The sequence below is a fragment of the Chlamydomonas reinhardtii genome, chromosome 1 (assembly GCF_000002595.2).
Source record: "Chlamydomonas reinhardtii strain CC-503 cw92 mt+ chromosome 1, whole genome shotgun sequence".
NCBI lineage: Eukaryota > Viridiplantae > Chlorophyta > Chlorophyceae > Chlamydomonadales > Chlamydomonadaceae > Chlamydomonas > Chlamydomonas reinhardtii.
This window is the reverse complement of record NC_057004.1, coordinates 2162947-2183141: the sequence shown is the minus strand read 5'-3', so window position 1 is coordinate 2183141 and position 20195 is coordinate 2162947. Positions and strand designations below refer to the sequence as shown.

General features: G+C 63.4%; 2 protein-coding genes across 3 annotated transcripts; one reads left to right on the top strand and one right to left on the bottom strand.

Moving 5' to 3' along the window:
- Positions 1-164: 164 nt before the first annotated feature.
- On the top strand, positions 165-9514 carry CHLRE_01g011901v5 (uncharacterized protein). Its single transcript, XM_043058321.1, has 17 exons — positions 165-1063; positions 1247-1406; positions 1605-1668; positions 1894-1960; positions 2081-2152; positions 2343-2452; positions 2699-2834; positions 3155-3314; positions 3580-3643; positions 3906-4011; positions 4168-4225; positions 4394-5367; positions 5489-5608; positions 5710-6718; positions 6919-7162; positions 7565-7700; positions 8010-9514. The coding sequence occupies exons 1-17, from the start codon at positions 215-217 to the stop codon at positions 8154-8156; spliced, it is 4476 nt and encodes a 1491-aa protein (XP_042928235.1). The 5' UTR covers positions 165-214; the 3' UTR covers positions 8157-9514.
- A 770-nt stretch (positions 9515-10284) lies between these two features.
- On the bottom strand, positions 10285-20166 carry CHLRE_01g011850v5 (uncharacterized protein). Of its 2 annotated transcripts, XM_043058319.1 has the most exons (18): positions 19809-20166; positions 19453-19494; positions 18688-19136; positions 18339-18524; positions 18082-18159; positions 17780-17879; positions 17370-17551; positions 16926-17009; positions 15918-16203; positions 15082-15582; positions 14898-14944; positions 14582-14702; positions 12990-14436; positions 12695-12860; positions 12486-12560; positions 12264-12320; positions 11920-12120; positions 10285-11831 (listed from the first exon to the last, which is right to left on the bottom strand). In XM_043058319.1, the coding sequence occupies exons 3-18, from the start codon at positions 18961-18963 to the stop codon at positions 11655-11657; spliced, it is 3984 nt and encodes a 1327-aa protein (XP_042928233.1). In that variant the 5' UTR covers positions 18964-19136; positions 19453-19494; positions 19809-20166; the 3' UTR covers positions 10285-11654. The 2 variants fall into 2 exon arrangements, with proteins under 2 accessions (XP_042928233.1, XP_042928234.1); XM_043058320.1 differs by lacking the exon at positions 19809-20166 and having other exon boundaries at positions 18688-19132; positions 19453-19646.
- Positions 20167-20195: the final 29 nt, after the last annotated feature.

The following is a 20195-nucleotide window of genomic DNA, read 5'->3' as shown; positions in this document are numbered from 1 at the left end:
GCAGCTCGCCGCTGTGCTCAGTGGCCCGTTGAATGGGTCCAGCGCGCACTGGGGTCCAGCCGCGCAGGCCACGAGCACGAACGTTTCAACGTTCGTAGCAGCTGCGCCACGCAGCCCTCCCCCGCTGGAGCCATACCCGGCCCCAAACCCGGCCCCGGCCCCATCACCAGCCCTAGCTCCAGCCTCATCGGCGGGTCCGCCCCCAACGCCTGGCATGAGTGCCACGCCCCCTAAGGCCATACCCGGGCTCTCGCCATCGCCGTGGCCGCAGTCGCCAGCTCCGCCGCCGCACCCGTCGCCGGCAGCGCAGCCACCCGCCGCAGCGAGCACTCCACCCGTGCCACTGCTACAGCCGCAGCCGCCACCCGTATCCGGGTCCATGCCGCCCACGGCCGCAGGCTCATCGCCACCGCCTGTCGGGCTCCCAAAGCCGCCGCCGCAGCCGGCTGCAGTGCCAGGCGACGTAGGCGCGGTCCCAACGCCGCTGCTGCTGCTGCTGCCACCGTCGCGTCCTGCGCCAACCCCGAGTTTGGTGGCCGGCACCAGCAGCAACGGCACGACGGCACCTGCGGCAACAAACAGCAGCAGCCCAGCCGGACTGGCGCCGGGGAGCAGCAGTAGCAATACCAGTGGCAGTACCACAAGCAGTGTCATCCCGCCAGTGGCACGCGCGCCGCCGCCATTACCCCTCCTCAGGCCCCCGCCACCAGTGGCTTCCCCGCCTGACACGGAGTCTGAGCCAGAGCCGCCGCCGCCGCCGCCACGGCACCATCGGGGGAAGGCGCGGCAGCGGCGGAAACGCCCGCCACCCCGGCCGCCCAAGCCGCCCAAGCCGGCGCCGGGCCAGCTATCCAGGCCCTCAACGGAGCAGTCGCAGGATGTTGAGCTGCCGCTAGCAACCATTGAGGCGCGGCCACCGCGGCCGTCGCCGCCGCCGTTTCGTGCGCCGCGGGCGCCGCCGTTCCCGCCGTCACCGAAGCCGCCGCGGCCGCCGCCACGCCCCCCGGCTCCCCCGCGCACGGACGGGCGGCCAAACTTCGTCTTCATACTTACGGATGACTTGGTGGGTCCAGGGATCTCCTGCCGGGCTGTATCCAGGGCGGGTCGCTGTGTCCAGGACTCCGATGTTGTAATGCTTCAGATGCAGCACTCTTGACTCCTGATCCAGCGCACTTATGCTACACGCTCCCGCCCTGCCGATGCACTTACGGGCCATACTCACAACGCGACCGTACAACCACTGCAGGATGACGTGTACAATAGCTCGTCGGCTCGCTTCATGCCCGTGCTTAACCGGCTGATTGGGGATGTGGGCACGCGCTTGTCCAACTTCATTGTGTCCACGGGTGTGTGCTGCCCGTCGCGGACATCCATTCTTACCGGCAAGCTGGCGCACTGCCACAACGGTGCGTGAAGGGGCTGGCGTGTTTTTGGGGGTGCCGGATAGGCAAAGGTGGCCTGGGCCGCGGGAGGTCGTGGCAAGTGGCTCCGTGCTTGCGCCGCGCGGCGCACATTGCGGATGGAGTCATGCGCCTGCTGGATGACTCGTCGAGACTGCTACCACACGAGTTACCGACTTGCATCCTATTTATCTTTGCCCGCAGTGACGAGCAACTACTTTCCTGAGGGCAGCTTCACAAAGTTTTACGACGAAAACCTGGAAGACAAGTACGTGGGCGCGGCGGGATGCAATTGCTGGCGAAAGCTTGCCATACTTGTGTAAAGCCTTCCGGGCGGTGATGCTGGCACTAGGGACACGGACCGCTGAGCCACTCCCACGCTTTGTAGGCGTGCCCATGCTGACCGGCGTGACGCTCGTCGCTGGGCCCTGGAACTCACCTTTATCCGCTCAACAACCACAACCACAACCCACTTACCCCAACTGCCGCGCAGCTGGCTGCCGGGCTGGCTCCAGTCGGCCGGCTACTTCACGGGCCTGTCGGGAAAGTTCCTGAACCAGGTGGGAGCCACGGGGCCGCACGCCTGGGTGGGATCGCAACACAGTTGCATCCGGTCCCTGGACGCCGTGTGCTGGAGCTGACGTGCCCCTTTGCACACGTACGCCTCTGCATGGACGCAGTACTTCGAGACGTCGGCCAGGAAAGGTTACGTGCCCAAGGGCTGGGACGCATTCGATGCGCTGACAATAAATGTAAGCGGCGCAGGGAGCAGTATAATGTACTTGGTTCATGTACCACCTGGTACCAGAGGCAGCCAAACAATGCCTTGGCACAAGCTTTCTTGGGTACCACTCTACCACTGTACGGTATACCGCCGTGACTGCAATTCCAAATGCTTCAACGCCTGCTGCCGCCGTGTGCTGCCGCCCGCTCTCTCACCAGGCCTACAACCTGACCAACAGCTGTTTCTCACTCAACGGCGCCGCCAGCACTTGCTTCCCCGGAGAGTACCAAACCGACCTCATCGCGACCAAGGCCCGCGGCCAGATAGAGTGAGTGGTCGCAAGTTGCGGGGCTGTGCGTACCCGCCTGCTTGGCATGCCTGCCTGATTCGTTGATTACATCCCGCGTATACCAACCCAAGCTCCCAAACTCCCAAGCCCCCAAGCTCCCAAGCTCCCAATTACCCAATTACCCTGCCTAGAGCGCAAACACGCGCACGAGGACACGCGCACGCCTCGTGCGCGTCACCCACCCGCCCACCCGCCCGCCCGCCCCATCTATACATTTCCGCACAGCATGGCGCTAGCCAGCGGCAAGCCCTTCATGTTGTACGTGGCGCCTACCGCGCCGCACCGCTCCAGCACCGACGGCGCCACCTGGTATCCGCCCACGCCGCCCAAGCGATACGCCAACCTGTACCAAGGCGAAAACGTAAGCACGACAGCGTACGTAGTAGCTGCTGGGATGCGCTCTGTACGGTGCATGCGTAGCAAATGCAGACGGCGCCACGCGATCAACTGCCTAGATGCACATGTACGAATGCGCTGCCTGCCTCACCTCCTCGGTCGGGCGGTGGCAGACCCGCACAGCCACGCACTCGAGCTCGAGCTCCATCCTTTCTCGTGGGCCCGTGACTCCATCGCTCCAAATCCATTCACGCGCCCTGTTCCCAACACATACGCCACATACACACCCTCCACCACCATTGCCATGCCCATGCGCCTCCCGCCCACCGCCCCGCCGGCCCACAGCTCCAGGCCCCGCGCACGCCAAACTTCGGCGTGCGCAACCCGACCCTGCCTCGCAAGGGCACCCCGCGCGTGGACGCGGCGTTTGGAGCCTACATGGATGAACTGTTCGTGGCGCGGCTGCGGGCGCTGCGGGCCGTGGACGACCTGGTCGGCAACCTGGGTGAGCTAGCGCTGTCGAGAACGGGGAAAAGGGCATGTGGTTGGGTCTGGGTGTGCATTGGAGGGTAGGCGAATGTGTTGTTTATGTGTGTGTGTGTGACTGTGTGTGTGTGTGTGTGTGTGTGTGTGACTGTGTGTATTGTGCGGTACCTGGAAGGCCTGGGTGCCCCGCCGCCCGCCTGATGCCGTGATGGCCTTGCGACGCCTGCTCGCTCATCCGTCCGTGTGTGTCTTCTGTCTGCTGCTGTCTGCCGCCGTCCGTGCAGTGGCTCGGCTGAACGAGTCCGGCGTGCTCAACAACACCTACGTCATCTTCACGTCCGACAACGGGTACGTGTCCGCCGACTTCCGTGATGATGAGGAATGAGGCGGGACGCAGTGGAACTGCAGACACATCTTGTTGGGGTTGCACCGCGCACAGCGAAACAGCGCGTGTGGGCGCCGTACGGGCTCCTGGTCTGCCCGCAGGACCCCCAGCCCGTACCTCCAAGCACTCGCACACCCCCGGACGCCCCCGGGCACGTGCTTCACATGCGTGGTGTTGAACCTCTCTCCTCGGGCTTTCCTGCTCCCGACACTGTCACACGCGCAGATACCACCTGGGCGCGTTTGCGCTGATGGACGGAAAGAACCTGCCCATCGAAGAAGACATCCGCCTGCCGCTGTTCATACGGGGCCCAGGCATACCCGCCGGCAAGGTGGGAGCGCGCGCATGCCGGCCTTCATGCGGCTAGTGCGCTACTACGCCCTTTGGCGCCCGCAGGCACAGCCGAGTCGGTGGACTCAGGTTCAGCTACCGATTCTCACATGGGTTCCTGCGCTGTGCTTACTGTACCGCCGATCTATCACTGCAGGTCGTGCCGTACCAGATGAACATGGTGGATGTGGCGCCCACACTGCTGGCCCTGGCGGGTGCGTGCCGCGTGCGTGCGCGTGTGTGTGTCTGGGGTTGGCTTTGCAAACAGCCCCACAAAGCTTCCTGCCTCTGCTATTTCACCCCGGCCACAACACCCATCCGACCACCACCCCGCACCACCATCTCCCCCCCCCCCACCACCACCACCAACTCCACACACGCAGGCCTGGCGCTGCCTGGCCACCTGGATGGACTGCCCATGCCGCTCAACCCCCAGCTAGCGGCGGCACACACGCAAGTGCTGCTGGCATCCAATGGCTTGACAGACGCCCCATCCCGGCCCCCAACTCCACCGGTCCCCGCGCCCGCACCTGCACCGTCCCCAGCCGCCACCACTCCCCTACCCCCGCCCCACACCGGCAGTGCAACCCACCTGCCGCCTCCACCTGCGCCTACCCCTGGTGCCGCACCACCACGCCCGGGCCCCGGCCCCAGCCCCAGCCCAATGCCCACGCCTCCTCATGCGCCTGCCAGCGGCGGCAGCAGCCCCGCACAGTCCGCTAACGCCACAAGCAACCACATCACCACCCCTGCCCAGCCGCCGCCGTCGCCGCCGCAGCCAACCCCGTCGCCGGCAGCCCTCACGCCGCCCCCCATGCCCGTGCAGCAGTCCCCTGCTGCCGTCCCCACTCGGCCCGCCACCTCTCCCTCACCTCCCCAGCCGGCAGTGGCACAGCCACCTCTGCCACTGGCGTCCTTGTCCCCGCCCCTGGCGCAGCTGCCACCGACATCGGCGCTGCCGCCAGTGCCACGGCCGCCGTCGCCGCAGCCGCAGCCCACGCCAGCGCCGCCGCAGCCAACCGTGACTGCGCCCCGGCCGCCGCAGCCGCCGCCGCTCGCCCCGATCAACGGCACCGGTATCGGGGGTGGAGGCGGTGACGGTGACGGTGGTGGCCCCGTGATGTCGCCGCCATCGGCCGGGCCTGCCGTCCCCGCGCCTCGGTCTGCCGCTCCGCCTCCACTTCCACAGACCTCCACTATGCCTCCGGTGCAGCAGCCATCACCGCCGCCGCTACTAACCCCAGCGCCGGGCCCTGATGGCAACACCAGCAGCACAGACAGCAGGGCTCCATCGCCGCCTGTGCCCCGGCCCGCGTCTCCTCCGCCGCTGCCACCACTGCCGCTTCCTTCTGGCACTGTAAGTTCCCCTTCCCCCGTTCTTCAGCAGCGTCCGCCGCTGCCACCCCCGCTCAGCACCACCTTGCCACCATCGCCCCGGCCGCCACCATCGTTCCCCTCGCCGACGCTGCCCTCGACAGTCGCAACGCCAGCCAGCACACCAGTTCCACCTTCACCAGCTGCAGCACCAGCACCAGCACCCGCACCAGCACCCGCACCAGCACCCGCACCAGCACCCGCACCAGCACCCGCACCAGCAGGTGCCAGCCCACGCCCGCCGCCGGCACCCACGCCCACGGCCACACCGCCTCCCACACCCGCCCCGCCTGTCCGTGACGCACCGGCCGCACCGCGCACCCAGTGGACGCAGCCCCCGGCTCTGCTAGCCCCTTCGCCGGCGGCGATGCCCTCCAGCCCAACCCCGGTGCCGGTCTGGCCAGCACCAGTAGCAGCCCCGCCGCTGCCGCCGCCTTCCAACCAGCAGCCGCCGCAGCAAGCCCCGCCCTCTCCTCCATCGCCACCGCGGCCGCCTCGGCCTCCGCCCCCGCCCCCGATGCCGCAATCCTCTCCGCCCCTTGCACAACCACCATCTCCAACACGGCCGGTCCTTCCCAGCCCTGCAGTCGGCACAGCGCCACCGCCGCCGTCGCCAGCAGTCTCCACATCGACCCCTTCCAGCAGCGCTGCCGGCCCCTCTGCTGCTGTTGGCAACGGCGCCGCCAGCCCTCCCAGTAGTCCGGGCCCCCTCAACATCAGCACCAGCAGTAACGGCGGCGGAGACATGGACAGCGGCCGGCAGCCCTCACAGCCAGGCGATGGGTACATTCCTGTCGTGTCATCAGCAAACGGCGTGTACGGCATGTACGGTGCAGTGTACGGTGGAGGTTACGGTGGGTACGGCGGATACGCACCCACTGCTGTGTACGGCGGGTACGGCGCAACGGCAGCTAACGAATCGTACACTGGCCAGCAGCAAACCGGAGTGGCACGTGCACCCGGTGCAGCGGCTGACGGCAGCAGCCGTCCGCCGCCAGCAGCACCCGCACCTGCCGTAGCACCTGACGTAGCTGCTGCTGCTGGCAATAATATGACTTACGGGAATGCCAGCAGCGGTGGCGGCAATGGTACCCTGGCCGCGGCAAGCAGCAACAGCACGTCAGCCGCGGCGGTCAATGCCACCAGTAGCAGCACAAATAGCACAAGCGCTGCAGGCGGCAGCGGCGGCGGAGGCGGAGGCGGCAACAGTGGCGGCAGCCCGCCGCCGGCACCGCCGGCTGCTGTGGGGCTGCTGCGGCGTGACGCCATGATCCTTGAGGGTTGGAATGGAGATGGCACGGAAAAGACGTTCACCCTCGCAGCACACTACAAATGTAAGTAGGGCGGGCGGGGGAGGCATTAGAGGCATCCGGGGGCGCCTTGTGGGCGAGCAGCGATGAAGGCCCTGCTGATGGTATGTGTGGATCTGCGCGGGCGCGTGGTTTTGAGCATTTCCTCGCTCGCGTATCATGCATGTCCACCCTGTACGTGTGCTGACCCATTCCTTCGCTGCTGATACTGCATAATCCCGCAGCGCTGCGCGTGTGCACTGCGGCCCGGCTGCTGCCACTGCCGCCCACCAACGCCCCTCGCGCTATCAACTCTACAAACGCGACGAGCTCCAGCACCAGCACCAGCACCAGCACCGGCACCGCCAACCTGTTCTCGGCGCGCTATGTGTTGGATCCCGGCGTGACGTGCTACAAGTACACGGTGTGGTGCCAGGGCAACCGGGAGCTGTACGACCTGGCGGCAGACCCCTACGAGCTCAGCAACAGGTGTGTGTGTGTGTGTGTGTGTGTGTGTGTGTGTGTGTGTGTGTGTGTGTGTGTGCATTAGTGTGTGTGCATTAGTGTGTGTGTATGTGTGTGCATTAGTGTGCATGTACCGGCACTGGGGCGGCGGACGGAATGGATGGTTGCTGCGTGGGACCGGGCTGAGCTGGTGAGGTTAGGTGTCATCTGTGCTTTTGGGGGAAGTGGTGGTGCTCACCGCTTTCTTTTGGTCGATGCAATGTGCCGAGCCAGTGGAACCCTACCTGTTCCAGTCACCGGACTTTTATGGCCGTAGCCATACCGCACGTTCCTTTTGCTCCTGTTGCTCCTGTTGATGTTGATGTTGATGCCACATCTGACATCCTGCTCCCGACCTTCATTGCCTTACCCGCTGCCGCCGCCCAGGATCCAATCGGCCCCGGTCCGAGCTGTGAACCGGCTGGACGCGGTGTTGTCGGCGCTGGTGCACTGCAGCGGCGCCTCCTGCCGCAACCCCTACAGCCTACTGCACCCGGGCGGCGGCGTGTGGGACTTTGCCGGGGTGAGCAAATGGCTTCGTGCGGCTGGCTGGGTCAAGCACTAGGCAAAATGGCCGCCACTCACATAACCTGTGCCGCCCCTGCTCCCCCCTGGCCGCGTGCCTGGCAGCAGCGCGCCCTGTCTTTCTTGCATGTTGCGCCGCGAAGATGTGCATGCAAACAAGGGCATTCGATCGTGGGACCGGCAACCCCCGCACGCCTACCTACTCGCGGCACCGAGCTTGCACCCACAGCGTCACTCTAGAAGCACCCAGGAAGCGACGCGGCCACAGTAATCAACCTCTTCTTGCTGACGCTGCTGTTCACTACAGGCGATGGACGCTGCGTACGACCGAATGTATGACCGCCTCGCGAAGCTATCCATCAAGAAATGTGTGAATGCGTACCTACCCACAAACGAGGTCACCTGGACGCAAGGTGTGGGACCGCAGCCCTTCCAGTTTGCCGCTGGTCCATGATCGCAGCCGGACGGTATCGCGGTAGGCCAATCGACGTGATGATCGCAAAGCAGCAACCGATGGCAATCACGCAACCTGTGGGCTACAAATAAACACATGTTCTGCAGGGTTTATGGAGGGATGGATTGCGCCGTGTGAAGCTGTTCAGCTACGCCCGCTGTGTAGTATGGTGTCGCCGGACCCGGGTAAACGGTGGGAGCAGGGGAGGCAAGAGGGGAGGGTGGTATGCACCCCCCGCCCCGAGCCTCGGATCCAGCCTGGATCCGGGCAAAAGGGGGGTTCGGACCCCCCCCCACTTCCCAGGCTCGGTTTGGACCTCCCATGCCGCCCCATGCAGCCCGTGCCGGCCGAGTTGCATACCCCTCTCCCCTGTGTGCCATCGATGTCACGTTGGCATTGCGGTAGAGCCATGGATGGCCTGTGGCCGACAATCGGGAACGCCTTTCACGCGCCCGTGCACACCTCATTGGTTATTCACGGTGTACTTTCTATGGAAAACTTCATGAAGTGCTTTATAATGCAAGTGTTAACATCCGTGACGTAACCGTTTTGGGCTGAGTCCCTGGCGCTCGGCGCAGTCGTCGGGCAAGAAGCAGCCGGGTTACGTACCGTTGTTTGTGTGTGCATGCGTGAGCGAGTGTGCGTGCGTGCGCTGGGCCTGTAGGGGGCATGCATTTGCAGAGTGGAGGCGGGCAGGGCCACATCGAGGAGCAATGCGCGGCGCCATTCAATCCAGGCATACATGGAGGCAGCGCGGCGGCGCGCAGGCTGAGGCCGGCCGCCGTGGTTGCGTGGGGCGGTAGGGGTCAACGAGGGAGCAACGCACGCACGTGGCCGCCGGTGACAGCAAAGGAGCGGGACATGACCACGGCGGACGGCGGGTCTGCGGCCTTCGACGTTCCTGCTGTCGGTGTGGCTAGAAGCAAGATTAGACACCGGAGGACGAAGGTGACAAGGATTAGTGAACGGCCCCGGCGAGGGCAAGGCTACTGGGCAGCAAGCGGGTCCCACTCGCGCACGGCCCTGCGGGCCGGTCGTGTCCCCAGCCCAAAACCTTTCCTATAGCATCTAATACCACATATTAGGTCATTAGAGTAACCCGGGGGCATTGAATCGAGCCGGGGCCGACCTCGAGCATCTAAATGTCGCGTTCGCCAGGACACGCCATACCAGGCCAGACAGTAGCCTAACTACACCTATGCATACATTTGTGTTGACGGCAATCGGTAAAGCCCGAAAACAACGCCTATGTAGGATGTTGGCTTCGGTCAATTTCGCGACTTGAGCCTCGACGAGCACGTTTTAGCCTGCTGTCAAGCGCTATTGCTCCAACAGATTGCATGTAACATATACATTAAGTGGCGGAGTCTGTATCCCGCTCTGCATTTTTCTCGGGGCGACATCTCCTGGCCTCCTCGGCGTGCGGGTTTGGCTGGGGAAACGCACCCCCCGGACGGCACGCGGTGAAAACCCCCTGGCAGATTGTCCTTCAAGCATCAGTAGGCGACCAGTAGACGTGGCGGCTTCCATGAAGGACAATCTGCCAAGGGGTTTTGGTGCCGTCGCGTGGGCGCCTCCCTGGGGACACGCTTTTTCCTGGAGTGGGACCCTGGGCAGCCCTCTGCGGCTCTGGCCTTAACTGGCCTCAAGCCCTCAACCGGGGATTTTTGAGGGGTAGGTTGCCACAACTGCGCAGCCTGTTTCGCCTACTGTTTTGCCATCAAGTTTATCCATCCAGAGCTCCATTGCGCGTATCCAACAGGGCAGGCTCGGTTCGCACATCGCATCGGCCATCGTGTCACTGATATCAGGCTTTTGGTTGTGAGCAACTACACACCCCTGACACACACAGAATCATATGCTTAAGACGTTGCCTATGTTGCGTCTATGTTGCCTCTCGCCACTGCACTGTGCCACCGACGCATTGACACGGCCGGCCACCGGCACCCGCCGGCGACCCCCACACCCCCGCCCCCTGCCCCCCTGGTGTATTTTGTGGCGTACTGAGACCCAGGAGAGGCGTACTAGTACTCAGTACGTACTAGTACGTACTAATACGTACTGAGTACTGTGCAACCCTGTTGCCAGCTCGATACGATTGATTGTAGTAGGTGCAAGCGATGCAGGGTTATTTCTTAAGTTACAGGGTTGTGAGTGCAATCAGCAGCGCAGCACTGAGCGCCGACGACCGTGTGGCGCCGTCAGGACCGCAGATAAATAGGGTACTGTCAGGTTTCACATCACCAAACAAATGCAAGCAGGATTAATGACGCCGGGATGGCGTCATCCACTGATTATGCCTCTGCCAGCACAAGCTGTCAAGCCCGTTGACCTGCCCCATCATAGCACATTAGTGCATCCATGGCAGCAAGCTAGCCCACCAAGCAAGCCACGCCGCGGGATACAAATGTCTGTTAATTTTAAGTATTTCGACAACAACTACACTCGACGTCCTTGCCGCTGAGCTTGTCGCACCAAGCAAACATAAAATGGCACGCTCCCTTCGAACTAAGCTACCGAAATGCTTGTTATCGGAGGGCGCCGCAGACAACGCGCATGGCCTGCCTTGTACCCGTCGCGCCCTCACGCACCTGCAATTGGCAAGACCATACCCAGGGGTGACCCCTGGCCATACCAGTTGGTGAGCCTCTTGCACACACAAAAACACACACACACACATGGCGTAGAAGCAACCAACTGTCAAGCACCCACATCATGGTGGTTTACTCAATGGGCAACTTTGGAATGGGCTGCAAAATCACATAGCACACGGCATCGTGCCATACATACGGTCAGCTTTCAGGATTCCCGTGCAGTCAGCAGGCAAGCAACGCACAATGGCACGCCTTGTGGTGACGGGTGTGGCAAGCATTTGGTAATCGCCGTATTCTCAGTAGCGTGTTGACAAGATTTTACGAGGACCCATGCCGGTAATGCATCACGACGAACGAGTCGGACAAAGTGCGTGCCAAGCTCACCCTGTGCACTACTGACAGCATTGCCTGTGCCCAACGCAGCACTGCACACCCAATAGCACCCTGTCGCCCCCCCCCACACAGCGTGCTTTTCACAGTTCCTCGGCAGCAACCCTGCACAAAATTATGTAGTGTTGATACGTCAACCAATACCAGGACAGCAAGAAAGCATGCCCCCATCTCCACAGCGATGCATTATCCTATGACATGCCCCTACACAGGAGAGGCCCGGCGCATGTCATCATACATTATAAGCGCCCATACATAGCATGAATAGACCTGCAGTCTCGGCTTCATCAGTTCTCGCCGATAACGCAAGTGAGCAGTACGGGAACTGCGATGCAGCACAGCCATAAGACAGGCAGCTTACATGCATGGAGAACAGATTGAGCTGCTTACGACGCACCGCAAGCGCCACGCACCGCAATCCGGATTCATACGCAACCCGACCTGCTCTTGAAGAAACCTTGGATCCACAAGTGCCGTTGCTGCTGTTACGGCTTTGCGGGCCCAAAATATACATCTACAGCTGCTGCATCATGATCGCCAGCTGCTTGGCCACCTCCGCCGCACTGGGCCGCCGCTCCGGCACCGGGTCCCAGCACTGCGCCACCAGGGCCCGCAGCGCCGGCGGACAGCGCGCCTGGCCCAGGTCCTCCACACGCGGCCGCTGCTGCTTATCACACACAGCCACCGCGATCTGCACGCGGGCGGACCCGAGTCAGTTAAGAGGCGGCGAGAGCGAGTACCCCAAACGCAGTCCCGAATGCCAAAGCAAGCCCACGCACCTGCAGCATGTTCATGCCCCTCCACGGCCTCGCGCCCGCCAGCATCTCATACAGCATGATGCCGTACGAGTACATGTCGGAGTGGTGCGTGATGACGCAGTTGCGCGCGTCAAGAGCTTCCGGCGCCATGTAGGGCGCTGTGCCCACGTCCACGTGCGCGGTGATGAGCACCGTATCCTGAAGCCGCGACAGGCCGAAGTCCTGTGCACGGAATGAAAGCACACACGTGGTCGGAAACGCTCAGTCCGTACGTGTTTGCAGCACGCGACAAAGGCACGTGCATGTATGGACAAAAGCCAAGCTCTCAAGAATGCAATGAGCCGCCCAAGGCCCCTCGATCGCACCGCTATCTTGACGACGGGCGAGGCGCTGTCGGGGTCTGAGACCAGCACGTTGGCGGGCTGCGACGAACGCGAGTGGGTGGAGCATGCAAGAAGTGTCAGGAATAATGGAGGCGTAATGAAGGCCCGTCACTCAGGCGGCAGCGCGCATGGCCCCACATGTCCTGTACACGATTCTGGCCCAGTCAAGCAAGCCGGAGTTGCACGCACGAAGCAGCCACGCACCTTCAGGTCCCTGTGGATGATGGTGGGGTGCAGGTACGCAAGTGCGCGCGCCACCTGCAGCGCGATGTGAAGCACCTGCGCGACAGCCAGGAATGAGGGGCGGAGAGCCGGAGAGGTGTGCACATCAGCGCGGCATATGCAGTGTTCCACCACCGATGCCCATCTGCATACAGCCAAGCCTAGTGGTGCTGCAGATGCAGCTTGCCTACCTTTGGCAGGGGCAGCAGCGGCGCCTGGCTGCGGGGCGATAGGCAGCCGCCGCCAGCACCAGCGCCGCCGGCCGGCGCCGCTGGGCCAGCCGCATTCACGCCGCCGTACAGGACCTTGTCGAGGGAGGTGTCCATCAGCTCCACCACCAGGCAGGGGCAGGCGGGGCTGCGGGGAGGGCAAGCATGGAGAAGGAGCGCACAGGAAGGATGGGTGAGGCAAGGCACACATCCATGCAGTGCGATGCTAAGCCCTGACACGCGCACGGTGAGCATGCGTTGACGGCTCTACACCCACTTGAGGTTCGCGGCCAGCAGCTGGACGATGTTGGCGTGCTGCAGCCGGGCCAACACCTCCACCTCCTGAGCCATGGTGCGCCGGACCGCGCCGCCGTGCGTGAGCGGCTGCCTGCGTCGAACCGCCGACTGGAGCCGCCCAGCAGCCGCCGCTGCCGTCTCGCCTGCTGCGTCGTCGAGGGTGGACACGTCAGGAAAAATGGAAGCCGCCACATTCGCGGACGCTGCGGTCGTGGCCGCAACCGGTGCGGCGCTTGGGCCCCCATCGCTGATGGTGCTGACGGAGGCAGTGGCAGCGGTGGCCCCATCATCGGCCACGGGTGGAAGGGACTGTTTGTGCCGCGTGCCCCACCCCGACAGACATCCAGCCATCGCGCTGCTCTCGCCGTCCGCTAGGATGCTGATGCTCATGAGCGAGTCTGGCGACATTTTGGATAGCAGCGAGCGATCTAGGCGCGGCTGTGGCGCCAGCAGCTGCTGCGGCGCCCCGCGTGCGCCGAGGGCGTCGCTGCCGGCTTTGAGTGGATCCAGAACGGACGAGCCACCCATGCGCACGCTCGCGAGCCCAAGTGGCCGGGCGGCGGCTTGCGGCAACATCGCTGCAATTGGCGCCTGACCAGCACCAGCCACCCTCAGAGGCAGCTGCTCCTCCAAGTCCCCTTGCCCCGGTGGCGCTGCTGCTGCTGCTGCTGCTCCTGCAGCGTCGAGGGCTGCAGCATGCGCAGGTGTTGCCGCAGCGTGAGCCTCGGGCGGGCTGCTGGCGACACCCGAGGGGCTGTTGCCGCGCCCCTTGCTGCCCTCATCAACGCCCCCCATCTGATGAGCAGCCTGCGCGACAGGCACCGCGCCGGTCTCCTTTGTGCCACCGAACGAGCCAGTGCCCAGCCACCACGGCCCCATGGCCAGGGCTGCCGGGGTAGCGGCCGCAGCAAGCGCAAGCAGCGCTGCCTCCGCAGGCCCCGGCTGCGCCATTGTTGCCTCGGGCACGGAGGCATCCACAGGTGGTGTTGCTGGTGCCTGCACCGGCTGCGGTCCACTGCTGCTGTCAGGAACAGCAAGTGACGCCCGCATGCAGCTGTCGACGAGCGTCAAGCCCGTGCTTGCACCCGTCGGCGGCGCCAGGCCTGTGCGCTGGTCGCCATCCGCCACATGGCTGAGCATGCCGACCGAGAGCAGCGGGCCGCCATTGGCCCCTGCAGATGCCACCTGCTGCTGCTCCTTGCCATCAAGCAGCCAACCGCGGGGCGTGGGAGTGACGAGCTCCCGCGGGCGCACAGGTGTACCCGCTACCTCTGCCGCCGCTAGTGGCGGCGCGCCGTGGAACACCTCGCCGATGCCCAGCCCGCCAACGTGCGCGGCCGCCGCTGCGTTGAAGCGGCCCCGGTGCAGCAGCTTCACCGCCACCCGCCGGCCGCACCACACGCCCTGCACCACACGCCCGCAGGCGCCTGCGTGCATAGCAACACACACGGACCGTGGTAAGGCGGCATCCAGGTGCACATGCAGTGATGCAGGGCACCGTGGCAGCCGCGGGCTACCTGACCGCGTCAGGCTCTGCTGCTTGCCTCAGTGCCGCACTCAGCAGCCGCCCACCTTTCCCCAGCGTGACGGGCAGCAGCTGCACCTCGCCACCGCCGCAGCCCAGCTTGACGTCGAGCGGGATGTGGGACTGGAAAGGCGTCAGGGGCGTCACAGGAACCAGCGCTATCTCGTCCTGGGGTTGGGCACAAGGACATGAGTGTGAACGTCAGGGCAACATATGCTGACCCCACCCGGGAGGCAAGGTGACGGGCGCCCCATGGAATGCACTTAAACAAAACGGTACCGGGCAGGTCCACAAGCCATTCGCAGAATGGCAGAAGCGCACGAAGAAAGCTACAGCGATACTCGCGGTCTCCTTCATTCTTACCTCCTCGATGGGCTCGATGGCGAGTGCAGTCTGTATTGCCATGTTGTCTGCAGCGGGGAACAGGGAGAAGGCCAATCGCCAGATTCGTCAAAGGAGACCACCAGGGCACTTCAACCGAGCAATCCTAGCCACAGTCAGGCCTCTGTTACAGGGCTATGCTCTGTTCCGCCCTGCCAGATCTTACAAGTGGGCGAGGTCGTGCTCGTGGGCTCATTGCTGGGCGTGTCGGCTGAGGGGGCGCCGCTGGGACGTGTACACGGCGACGCGCCGCCAGCCCTGTCGCTGGCGTCAAGGCAATGAGAGCCGTAGGCGCCCGACACCAGCATCGACATTGTGTCGCTGTCGGTTGCGCACCGGAAGGCTAATAACTTTCCCGAGGCGCCGGCATTACTGCATCTGTTTTTGTGAGCCAGCGAAGACACCGGGAGTGCGTGACTGCTGCTGTCGTTATAGCGACCAGCACCGGGCCCGGCGGCAGCCGGAGCAGGCACAGCAGGCGGGTTGGAAGCGGCGACGCCCTGCCCTGCCTTTGTCAACAGAAGCTGCCTGACGTGTGGGGTTGAGGCCGCCGACTCGCTGCTGCAATCCTTCTCGCGCTGTTGCTGTTTATGTTGCTGTGTGCGCCGCCGCCGGTAGATGATCACAGCCACTAACAGGCCAGCGCCCAGAGCCAGCGCTACCAGGCCTGTTCGTGTGTGTTCGTGTGTGTGTGGCGGGGGGGGGGATAGCCGTTCATTAAGAGTGCTTGAATCACAAGTTTGAAGTGCCGAGGGGGGGGCGGGCGGGGTGTGCTCGGTCAAGGGTCAGATAGGCACGCACACGTTGCCTGCAAAGCATGATGCTCTGTGCAAGCATACATGCCGGCACCGCATCAGCACACGACAGATAGCTGCTGGCCTGGATCACCTGAGACAGCGAACAGCTAGTGCCCATCCCACGCATGCACGCATTCGGTACAGCGCCTTTCTTTGTAACCGCGCTCGGTTACGCAGCTAAATCCCAACCTCCCCTGATCCGCACCTGCCAGGACGCCGCACAGCACCGGCGCCAGGACGGATGGCGAGCCCGTGCTGTCACTGCCGCCTTTACCCGCCTCCGCCTCCGCTGTGGCTGTTGCTGCTGACTGGGCACCCATCACCTGCGCGGCGGTGGAGACGCTGCCGCCCCCACCGCTTGTTGTGTTCGGGGCTGCTGAAGGCGGTGGTGACGTCAGGCTGACTTTCCGGCTGTAGGGGTACAGGCTGTAGTAGCAGGCCAGGTATCCTCCGTGCGCGGTGACGCATTCGTCGGTCATCAGGATATCACACTACGAGGCGAAAAAAGGGTGGCCGACAGCATATGGTTTAGGCACTAGGCGCGAAGTTCACTCGCACGGCATCGAGACTCGTCGGCAGAGCGCGAGCGAGCCGGCAGGGTGTGTGGGGAACACTAGGCCACCTTCGTGTATTTGACACAGGCCATCATAAGTATACAGCCAGAGCAACATGCGCCGCACACAACAGCAGGGTTGTCGGTGCCTAACCGTACAGAAGGTGGTCAACTTTGCTGTCCCCCTGCCGCCCAAGCACACGACCACATGGATGTCACATGCACGGCGACCCGGGTAGGTTCATTTCGGGCAGGCCAGCCACCGTCCAAACATTGGCCATCCTTGACCATTGAAATCGACACTTGTGCACAAAGCTCGCCCTGAAACCTTTTTACATACCCCCCACAATATGTCTTCGCCTGTCGTGTCAGATTAAGCGCCGTACGGCCCTTCCCGTGCGGGGCATGTTGGAGGTGGGTATGCGTGTTATGTGCTCGGTTGATGAAGTGCCCGTGTCATATGTAGGTTGGATTAATACAATGAAGAGCAAGTCCTGCGCTCGGTATGAGAACTTGGTACGGAACTCGGGGGGTTGGATGGATGGAGCGGCGCGGACCCGGCCACGAACCCACCCACCCGCGCGCGAGCTCACCCGCCCTCTTATCATAAGCTGCTAACAAGTGCGCTGTATCAAACAACAGCCGCACTTTGCTACCTACCCAGAATGTGGCGTTGAGAAGGTGCATGGCATAGCCTGCGAGCGTCTGGCGGTCGTAGGCATCCGCGTCGTAGGCATACATGGCCTGCGCGAGAGCGAAAGAAGGACACGAAGTGCGACCGGATTCGGTGGCGCCGTTGGCCAGGCGTGTGTCACAGCGCGAGTCTGACTGGCTCGTGCGAGAACTGATGAACTGCTGAGGAGGATATGTTGCTAGGGGTGGGGAGTCACCCGCGGCTTGCATAGTTCCGTGGTGAACTGCGACTGGCACATAACAGTGCCGGAGTGCGCCTCGCAGCCGCGCTGCTGGCTGGTCTCCCCGCCCTGACCCGCCCTGGCCCGACCCGCCGAGTGCATGCCCTGACCCGTCCACGGCAGCACTGCACGGCCACTGATACCAGCGATAGTGATTGTGATGATGATGCAACGACCCCGCCCCGCGTACCATGTCGTGGTGGAGGCCCCGTGCCGGCCAGCAGCGAGTCATGGGCGGCGCGCTGGCGTCATCGGTGCAGTTCGGCGGCCGCAGCAAGTACGTGCCCGTGCTGTTCTGCACGCCCGGCAGGAACGCCGGCCGCGGCAGGTTGCGGCTCGGCAAGCCCTTGATCGACAGCGGCAGGCAACTCCCTGGCACGTCAAGAAAAGCGGGGACGGGCATCATAGCTAGTGGATGGCATAATATCATAGTGGATGCCAGCGACATGAGGTGAATGTTGACCAAGCGCGGCGGTTACGACCCACGCAGGGAGTCCGAGCGCCCTGCTGGTACACCGCCGCTGAGTCCAGCAAGCAGTGCGTTACCGCTTGCAGCCCTGGCTGGCCACGGCCCACAGACGTCATCGCTACTATACTCACGCTGCCACAGCGCTGCCTCATGCACCACCACCAGCGGCCAGGCGGCGGCGAGTGTGCTGTTGGGTACCGGTGACTGGGCAAAAATGTCCAGGCCTACGAACTGTACAATGCGACAGAGAGAGTTGCGCAATGTCAGCACGGTGTAATCACGTGCCAAGCCTTTGTGAAACGTGGGCGAGGCCCCTCGGTACGTCCCGAACGTCCATTCAGAATCCCACGACGATCCTCAGCATAAGCCACTCCAAGCAGGCCACCCCCACTGCCTGCGTGCTACCCCGCTCCCGCCCGCCCCCATCACCCACCAGGAACTGTGGCAGCTCGCGCCCGTCCGTAAGTACAAGGTGCTGGAAGGTGATGATACAGCCAGGCCCCATCCGCACCTGCATCATTTACCGACACAGAACAGGCAGACAGTTATGGTAACACACGCAGCAGCAGGGGCGGCGTGCACTTGCACCGGTAATCCCGCAACTGCTCAGTTCGTTGCTGGTAGCTGCGGCGTTCCTACACACCGCCCTCCCTCAGCAGTGGATTCCCAGCTCCCCCAGCCTGCTCACACCTTGGCATCCCGCACGCTCCCAACGCTGTCCACATGGGCGGTGTATCCGAGGTTGAGGGTGGGCCAGGCGGCGGGGTCCGTGTGGGCACCCAGGAGCGTGAGGTTGCGCCGCACCTCCACCACCGGCTGGGCCACAGGCGCCCAGTCCGCCTCCGTCAGTGACACACTACTCGCCAATACCGCAACCTGACAGCATAAACGAGGGCATGAAAGGATATTTCGGCATTAGTCCATGTGTGCGGCCGCGGTTTGGGTTTGTGGCATGCAGCCAAAACGCCCCACAGCCGCCCAGCCAGTCGCGCAGCCGCCATCACTCGCCCTCACCCCATCTATCTCACCCCGCACCTACCTGCACGCCCGGGTCCGCAATCGCCGCCACCAGTTGTGCCGCTGTGCTCACGAGCACTGCCCCTGCACTTGGGTATCCTGCCGCTGCCGCGACCTCAGCGGCATCCACGCCCGCGGCCCGGTCTGATGCTTGCAACAGCCCGCGCTGCTGAGTGCTGCTGGTGCCGTCATAACCACCCAGTGGCAGCGGCAGCGGCAGCATCCCCTGGTGCCGTGCGACGGCTCCACTGAGACTCTGCGGCTCCAGCACTAGCCCAAGCAGCAGCAATACCGCCATTGCCACTGTGCGACGATATGCATCTACATGACGCCGTGACGACCACCGCTGGACAGGCGCAGCTGGCTGTTGCCGTCTGAGCCACGCCATACTGAGGCGGACTCACACAGCAGCCAGCCGCGCCGCACCCGCCTAACAGCTGCAAACTATGAGCTCAGGTTTGGATTGACTGCCTGTCATCAGAGCCAGGGAATAGCACACACGTGCGGACCGGGTTAAAGGGCAGGATTGGCGCACGGGGAGGCTGGTCCCCTGACGTGTCGCGGCCTGCCATCTTTCTCCCGGCATCCGTATATGCAGCACTCTCTAAATGAGTTCCTGCTCATAGCTCGGAGTAAACGCCAGGCTAAGGCCGGCCGATGGCTCCCAGACAGCAGTGGGAGTCCACGCAAAACAACAGCAAAGTTGCTACCAGTCATGTTGACACAAAGACATGCGGCCGACTTTGTGCTCTATTGGATTGTAGAGAACCGCTTGAGCATGACTTACGTAGAAGTTCTGAGGCACTGAGAGGTTCCCGCTCCGTGTGCGCTGTCAGAGGAGGAACTTGGGAAAAGCCATCACGTTTGGACCCCAGGCCACCAAATTGACTGCTATTCGCGCGCTGTCGTCTGTCGACAATTGCGAGTGTCGCGCTATCGCGGCGACAGAACTAGCAGAAAACTACTGCTTTACGGTATCGGTTTGTTCACTTGCTGGCATTTTGGGTCTCACTCGTAAACAGACATTTCACATGGGGCAGCATGGGGCGGCACGCCCGCCTCCCGACGACCCGACCTCCGATACCTGGCCCCTCTGGCCCCCTGCTCGGCGCGCCCGCCCCCTCCCACTCCCCATCTCTCCACCTGAAAGCAATCAGCGCCTCTCGACATCACACGGCGTGATGGGAGACAGCCTTGGCAACTGCTCCTCAAGTAGTCAGGGAACCCCTGCAAGTAGTCGACAAGAAACACTGACTGAGGTGGCGGGGGCCTGCGGAGGCGCCCGTGGGGGGCGCCCCTGGTTTCGAGCTATCTACAGTTTCAAGTCGCTGAATGAAAGTTCACGACCGTGCGCACTGTAGCCAACTTCACTACTCAAGCACTCCGGATGTGCGCCTGAGGAGCTCGAGGGCCACCAAGGCCTACCAAGGTGTCTACGACAAAGCCAGCGGTACAGCGTCATGACACGGGCCAGCGAGCTGGAGCCTCATATACAATCAGGTGGAACAGAGTCACGAGCAGAGCGCACAC

Excerpts from the sequence above, each read along its gene's own strand:
- CHLRE_01g011850v5 (XM_043058319.1), bottom strand. The coding sequence starts at position 18,963 with ATGGCGGTATTGCTGCTGCTTGGGCTAGTGCTGGAGCCGCAGAGTCTC. Across the intron at positions 15,583-15,917 it reads GCTGTGCGGCGTCCTGGCAG|GCCTGGTAGCGCTGGCTCTG; the intron begins GTGCGGATCAGG and ends ACACACGAACAG. Across the intron at positions 12,561-12,694 it reads CGCTGCTGCCCCTGCCAAAG|GTGCTTCACATCGCGCTGCA; the intron begins GTAGGCAAGCTG and ends GCTGTCGCGCAG.
- CHLRE_01g011901v5 (XM_043058321.1), top strand. The coding sequence starts at position 215 with ATGAGTGCCACGCCCCCTAAGGCCATACCCGGGCTCTCGCCATCGCCG. Across the intron at positions 5,609-5,709 it reads ACCAGCACCCGCACCAGCAG|TGGACGCAGCCCCCGGCTCT; the intron begins GTGCCAGCCCAC and ends CCGCGCACCCAG. Across the intron at positions 7,163-7,564 it reads CCCTACGAGCTCAGCAACAG|GATCCAATCGGCCCCGGTCC; the intron begins GTGTGTGTGTGT and ends GCCGCCGCCCAG.